Genomic DNA, 7,339 nt, shown 5'->3' with positions numbered 1-7,339 from the left:
CTCAGCAACTCCCTCGGCTGGCCCTTCAGCTAGCCTGGGTCAAAGGTTCACCATCGGCTTTTGGGCAGTTCTGTGAATGAGGAAAGTGCGAGGTGTTTCTTAGCCGGGAGAAGCCAAAACTTGAAGAAGGCAAAGTCAAAGCAAATCCAGGTGTGTGATTTATGGCAGCGAACGACATCACCACTTTGGATTGCGATGACTCAAACGCGAGCCTAATTTCAAAGCCGAATTCATTATGGCACAGGTGTCAAAATCAGGAGGATTTAAAGTAGCAGTCGCGAATATTTTCATTTTTCTATTGACCAAAAAAGATAATCCTGATGTGTTTCTGTGACCAAACGGATGTTCGCCTTGTTTTAGTGGAAGCGCATTGAGTTTCAGTCTAGCATCATCTTTCTCTGCGAAAAGACGATCGCGTTTGCAATGACTGGCGCCTTTTCTCTGGGACTTGAACGCATTCCCGCAGCGTCCGCGTTTCCGTGAGCGGAGTGGCAGCAGGTCAGCGTCCATCTTGGCCCTGCGAGGCCCCGCCGCTAACCCGTTTCACCGCGTAGACTATCTCTCACTCCCCGCGCAGACTATCTCTCACTCCTCCCTCTCCCTTTCTTTCCTCGTCGATTTCTTTCTCCTCCCCCTTTCCCGTCCGCCTCACAAATAGACATTCCCGCTCCCTTCTGGCGCATATTCTGAACCTGTTTGGAGTGCCGGCGAGGAAACATCAGCATCGGCGGGAGGGAGGAGGGGAGAGCGCAGACGGCGGGGATGACGAGCCCGCCTCCGAGTCACAGAGGCCCCGTGCGAGGCGGCGGTGGTGAGGGCGCCCAGCCCCGTTTGGCCAACGCGTCTCGTTTCCACTCCACAGGTGAGTCCTGCTGATGCCGTGTTACGGGACGCCGACACGAGGCTGCGTGAGCCAAGAACCGGAGGCTCACATTAGCGTTTGGCCGGACGTTAGCTCATCTCAAGTTAGCTCGTCGGTCAAGGCCACACATTCGAGTTGAGTCAATAAATCCACCTGTGATCAATGTGATTTTGTTGATCAGGTGCGCCATTAAAGTTCCTCGTTTACCCAAAAGTGGCCGACACGGGGAAAAAAAATCATAATGAATCAGGTTTACATTAACGCGGTGGTTACGTTCCAAAAAGTAGTCATCTTTCTTCTTTTTTTTTTTTTTTTTTTAAAACAATTATCACATATACAAGGCAATACTGCATTGAATGAAACCAAAGATTACTTTTTTCCAGGCCCAAGCATAAAAAAAAAAAACAAAACTATAAACATTTTCTTCAAAAAAAACTTTGACAGTTTTTAGAAATACTGTACAGCATGTTTCATTGATATTGTGGGTTTTGTCAAGGAGAGAATTTGCGTTGATTTGACCGGTTATTAGAAAGTGCCGCGAAAAAAATCCCAGTGATTGTTCTTGATATCTCATTCACTTCAACTATCCTAATAAACATGGCTTCTTTCTCATCACTCATGACTTGGCATTTCGATCAGTCTGACCATTTTTTTTCTTTGTGCTCGAGGTTCTGTTACCGACTTGCGTCCCAAAAGTAAACATGTATAAATTGTGTAGCTGCATGATTGTGCGCGGGGGTGGCGGTCCTGCCGGCGGGGTAGAGTCAAGATTCTTCAGGCTGTTGCCGAGGCTCTGCCACCTGCAGCGCTCTCTTGTGTGTCGTAAGACTGCCAGATGAGATCATTTTGCCTTGGGGGTAAAATGTGTTGATTGGCCACGCGGGAGTGCCGCTGTCTCTCTCTCGAGGAAACCCGTTACCGATGGTTCGCCGAAACGGTGGAATTCAGCGATGACCTTACCTGTCCAAGATACGCGGTAAAGACGGGGTGAGCCGAGCGGGACGTTAGCCACGGTTGATGGGCTAGCTCTTCTGACGGATGGCACTAAATCACCCGCTGCGAAGAAGAGCCGTCGGATTCCTCTGTAGAGTGATGTCACCGCCGTCAAACAGATCCAGACACGAACGCCCCCCCCCCGCCTCCCCAATGCCAGATGTTCAAATCCGCGGCACGCACCACTGCAGGGATGACACAAGAGGACACTCAGAAGTTCATATGATGCGAGGCTAAGATGACAAACTGGCAGCCTAGTAATCACACACAGACAAATAGAGTCCCGAACTCATCTGTTGTTCTTTTCTCTTGAACTCTGTTTTCAGGTGATTCCAATCACACTGAGGAGCTTGGATGGCATGGACTCTCTCGCAGCCAGCAGCCGCACCCGCCCGTGCATTTTAAATCGTGACAAATTGTAGACATTAACAACAATGGAGCTTCCGCCTGAGGCGCAATTAGAGAGACATCCATCCACACGCTTGGGATCGAACAAATTGGCCTTTTCAACACCGGGCTCATCCGCAGAAAATGCTGCTAAGAGCTCACGGGACCTCAAGGGGGACCATCTGGGTGCTGAGGATTCACACTTTTTCGAACTAGGACACAACGCATTAAAGGACAAATCTTGCTTTCATACGGAAACTGTTGAGGAATTTATCCTACAGGGGCATGATGAAGACCTGCATTTACACAGCTCACTGCAGGATCACTCTTGCCCGAGCCAGAACCCGAAAGGAGAAGATCTTATCCATGGTGGTCGACGTTGCTCCCAGTTGGAACCGGTTCCTCATGGACAAAGGAACTGTTCTGTTCATGGCGCGGAAACGGCTGGGGAATTTGTCCTCCAAGAGCCTGATCAAGACTTAAATTTACTTTGCTCAGGGCAGGATCGCCACAGTCCAAACCTGAAAGGGGACGGTCTTGGTGGAGGTCCATGCTGTTCCACGTTGGAACCAGTTCTGAAAGAACTGAAGGACAGTTCTGTTTGTGTCTGTCTCAGTAATGAGCAACTTGCAGTGGATTTACATGGACAAGAAGTTTTAAAAAACTGGAGTTTGTTGAACTCAATGAAGGACTACTGTGGTCCACGTCCTGTTGAGGACCAGAACGGATATGCTCTTCTTCCTGAGGTGTCATTCTTCCATCAGTTTGAAGCAGGACAGCATCTACTAAAGCACACTTTTGTGTGTGATGGTCAAAGCAAAGCAGACATTGAAAAGGATTTACGCTTTCAGGAGCATGGACGAGATGATCTGAGCTTAGCTCATAACCGTCCACGTTTTGCCCAGGACCAGCGAGCGGATGATTTTTCTCCTGAGGGTCCGGGCTGCTTGGAATTGGTTTCCAAAGGACTCGGGTACAATTCTGTTTGTACTTACCTGAATAATGCAGAACCGGTTGAGGAGCTGTACTCACGGCAGACTGGACGAGGACATACCCCTCAAGACCGTGGCTTCTTGAGTCTATGTCGTGAGCAGCGTAGTCCAGGAGGGGATGATCATCGTCTTGAGAATCAATGCTGCTCACGCTTGGAATCGCTTACTAAAGGACTAAAGGACGCTTCTGTTTGTGTTGGCCTTGATAGCCTGGATGTTGTCGTGGAGCAAGGACAGGCATCTGGGGTGCTTGGAGATGTGCCTAAAGTTCTGGCTGTTCTGAGTTTACACGAAGATAAATGTGGTCCACCTCCTGACCGGGACCACAGAGTGGATGACCTCCTTCCTGAGTCTCAATACCGCTCCCGGTCGGAACCAAGGCACAGCGGACTAAAGCAAAGTTCTTTCTGCGTCCGCCTCAGTCAGTTTGTAGAGCATGATGGTCAAGCGTCTGTCAGACATCGAGAGTTGAAGCCTCAGAATTATTCGGCCGACACAGTTGACTTGGACCGAGAGGATGTCGTCTTCACGAATCTCTCAAACAGCCGCGTCGGTCAAACATTGAATAATTACCGCGCACACTCTTCACCCGCAGCTAATTCTTGCCAAGGGACCCATGAACTGCCCCGTGTCGTCAAACACAAGCAGAGTTCCATCACTTTCTCGGACTACGCCAAGAATCACGCCGACGTTTACGGCAGCTTGGACGATGGTGAGTCCTCGGGGGACGAGGACGACGAACGGGCCGAAGGCGACGAGGACGATGACGTGTTCCTGGAGCTGTGGCCGAGCACGGAGCGCCGAGTTCATCAACGGCACAAGAGGGAACGTGGCAAGAGGCAGAGCGACTGCAGTAGAGGGCCCACAAGAGGCGATACGTGTCGTTTCGAAGCAGAGCCAGACAGCAGCAGGAAGGAGGTATGGAGCTGCTCATTTCTATTTTACGCTTTCAAAATATACCTGGACAACTTTTTCATAGAATAAAGTTTTAGAGTTTTACTCGAGTCGCAGCCTGCTGCCGTCATCCTGATCATTGACTGTTAGATGGTCATCTCGGCTGTTTTCCAATCAGTCTTTTGCTCCTCCTGTGACAAAATCAAATGTTTGACATGATCACAAGCCTTTCAGTCTTTGCGGGGACGTGACACAACCGTCAACCGATAGATGAGCGCTCACGATTGTTCCATTTGTAGGACAGACGGACCTTGCTGTCCCCGTCCGTAAAACCAGAATTGTACCCATATTCTATGGCGTCCTCTCGTCATTTTTTTCCCAGCACAAACTGCTCCATACACTCCGCTAAAAACTCTAGAATCTAAAGAAATCTCTTTGTCTTTAGATATGACCAGGTGCGAGAGGATCCAATCCAATACAATACATCCTGGTTTATATACCGTATTTTCCGCACTAAAAAGTGCACCTAAAAGCCTTCCATTTTCTTAAAAGCTCACAGCGACTTAAAAACCGATGCGCCTTGGGTATTACGGTAATATGTCGACCCCAAAATGGCTCCTTGCTCGAGACATGCTAACAACGCGGAGTTCAAACTTAAGGCGATCGGTTATGCAGTTGAACACGGAAATAGAGCAGCGGCAAGAGAGTTCAACGTCAACGAGTCAATGTCATAACTTGCTGTTGGTTTAGTGAACTGTGTCGCTGCTTTATGAAATAAGTTTTACTGACATTTGATTGTTCTGTAGCAACGCCACTCAACAGCAGAATGTTTTGCCAAATATGTTTTCCAAATTTTCCTCAGTCTTCTGATGTCCAGGTGGCGTTAGTCTCAATGCTCTCCAATCTTTAACCCCCCACCCCCACATCCCTCACACACGCACACCTCCCGTCTCAAGACTATTGCGCCCTTGACATTAAAAAAAAAAAAAACAAAAACAAAAAACGGACCAACTTCCCAATGAATTGAACAATTGAACACCGTCAAATGATCTCTTATTTTTCCAGCTGATGTTGTAGCAGTTGAAGTTTTTTATGGCGCCATTATCTCCACCTCGTTCCCCTTCACAGGCCCGTTAAAGCTTTCATCGTGTCGTCTGTACACGAGGCGCTTATCTGCAGCGAGCCTATCAACTGGCACGCAAGTGTCACGGCTGCAGATAAGGCGCAAATTCCGAGAGACGCTCTTCGCCTGCCGTGTTGAGTTGTTTTTCAAACCGCGGGAAAAAATGTGAGGAATCCGGGTGGTTGCGTTGTAAATATAAATATCCTCATTTGTGGCACGCAGTTATGCAGCCGACCATGAGGGGGCGCCGTGTGCGTGATTTCCCCGCCGCTCTCTTGACAGCAGCTCAATGTTTCCAGAAGCTTCAGCTCCCCTCCGCGCCTTGGCCTTTTGAGAGCAGACGCATCGGGAGTGGAATGCGCTTTGCGGCAGCCGTCCAGGTAGCCTTTAGCGCCATTGGTTGAGCGACTCCATGGTGATCGGCGGGCACTCTCGCTGGGTGGCTCGGAGCAGGCGCTCTTCCCTCCATGCTCTCCCGCTCCTCATTTCCATGTGAAAGCCGACAGTGTCACCCTCACACAATGCCCACAATTTGCACCGATGAAGTTAGAGTTGGCCAGCCAACATGATAACACCGATCCGTAGCGGGATTGGTTGCCATGGCGCCAGGGCGGATGGATGGACCGATGGAGACAACAGGAGGCAGCAAAAAGTTTTTTTTGTGTCTGTGTGTGAATCAGACACCAACCTCCTTTTGGAATGCCCCCGATTCTCGGAGGCCGCGTTGCTTTGCTGCGGCCGCGACTTCATTAGCATTCAAACGTCATGAACGGATGCTGACCTCCTGCCGACCACCAGGGGGAGCCTCTGGGGTCAAACGCAGTATCAGTCAAACAAAATGGTTTTCGATTTCATAACTGCACAACACGTGTGCGTTTGCGTGTGTGTGTGTGTGTGTGTGTGTGTGTGTGTGTGTGTGTGGATAGTCACACACAGGCAGATCTCATCCTGAGCATTTGGTGAGTGAGTCCGTCCTTTTGATTTACGGCCGTGCACACCTTGGGGCCCTGCTCTCCACCGTGTGAGGATGCTCTATTTATACACGTTACGTGTGTGCATGTGTTTGTGTTTGTGTGTATATGCGTGCATTGAAAGGCAGAAAAGAGGGCATTCCATGACTGACTGCCCCCCCAAGTCTTTGCTCTTTCACCCCCAAGAGAAGCGCCAGAACGGAATGCATTTCCATGTGGACCAATTCAAACTCACCATGAAATTGTTTTTTCAAAATCTGTTTATGTTCACAAGTGGAGAGGTATCCCCCCCCCCCCAGGTAAAATGACATCTAAAACAAGAGTTCTACCGTTATGGAAGGAAATTTTAAAGGAATAAAGTCCAAATTTGGTGGTGGTGATGGTGGTGGGGGGGGGGGTCATAATTTTCTGAGAATACTGTGAAGTCAAATTTCAAGAAAAACATTTTTGCATAATTAAAATGTGACAAGAAAACGATCCGATATTATCGCAGCAAAAATCTTAACTTGATCAAAAATCAACCTGTTCCAATATGAATTGTAAAAAAAATAAACAAATTAATGAGAATAAAATCATAACCTAAGAGGAAAAAGTCCAAATTTTAGGAAAAGAAATTGCCGAAGTCACATGAGTTTTACAGCCCATATTTCTTGCGGTTGCATACTAGGCCTGTTTTGAATAAGAATTGATACGATGCTCGCATGCTAACAGAGGTTCGGGGGTTGAACTCCAATGACTGTTGGCGTTAGACAGAGGGATAAATCTCTATCCTGAGGGTTTTCACCGGCTGCAGGTGGATCTGGAACGCGCCTCCCACAAGAAATTGGGCTTTACGCTGAATCATTCTCTGATTCCTTCCAGGAGTCCCCGCAGCTCGAGCCTCCCTGGTCTGAGTCCATGAGCCGGCTGATGAAGAAGCTGGACCAGCTCAATCTGGACATCGAGGAGGCTCTGAGCGCAGGCTCCTCCCCTTCTGACACGCCCTGCACCGCACGCAAGAAACGGGTGAGGAAAAAGGGGCAAGGTGCTCAAGTTCTCTTTCTCCGCTGCTTTGTCATCATGTATTGCGGTAAACTTGAGATGTTAGCGAGCAGACCAGGACAACCCCCCCCCCCCC

General features: G+C 49.0%; 1 protein-coding gene across 3 annotated transcripts in view; it reads left to right on the top strand.

Annotated features, from left to right (window-relative positions):
* The window catches only part of stard13b (StAR related lipid transfer domain containing 13b), a 48,456-nt gene continuing 41,117 nt past the window's right edge, over positions 1-7,339 (top strand). The window contains exons 1-4 of one of the 3 annotated variants that reach the window (XM_019857548.1): positions 1-150; positions 659-862; positions 2,182-4,152; positions 7,084-7,227. In XM_019857548.1, coding sequence (XP_019713107.1) covers positions 2,290-4,152; positions 7,084-7,227 — 2,007 coding nt within the window. In that variant the 5' untranslated portion in view covers positions 1-150; positions 659-862; positions 2,182-2,289. Of the gene's footprint in view, positions 151-649; positions 863-2,181; positions 4,153-7,083; positions 7,228-7,339 lie in introns of those variants that run through there. The other 2 variants (XM_019857550.1, XM_019857549.1) reach the window with 2 other exon arrangements.

This window comes from Hippocampus comes, unplaced genomic scaffold (assembly GCF_001891065.2).
Source record: "Hippocampus comes isolate QL1 unplaced genomic scaffold, H_comes_QL1_v1.1 scaffold590, whole genome shotgun sequence".
Taxonomy (NCBI): Eukaryota; Metazoa; Chordata; class Actinopteri; order Syngnathiformes; family Syngnathidae; genus Hippocampus; species Hippocampus comes.
Note: the sequence above shows the minus strand (reverse complement) of the source record. Positions and strands in the feature narration are given on the sequence as shown.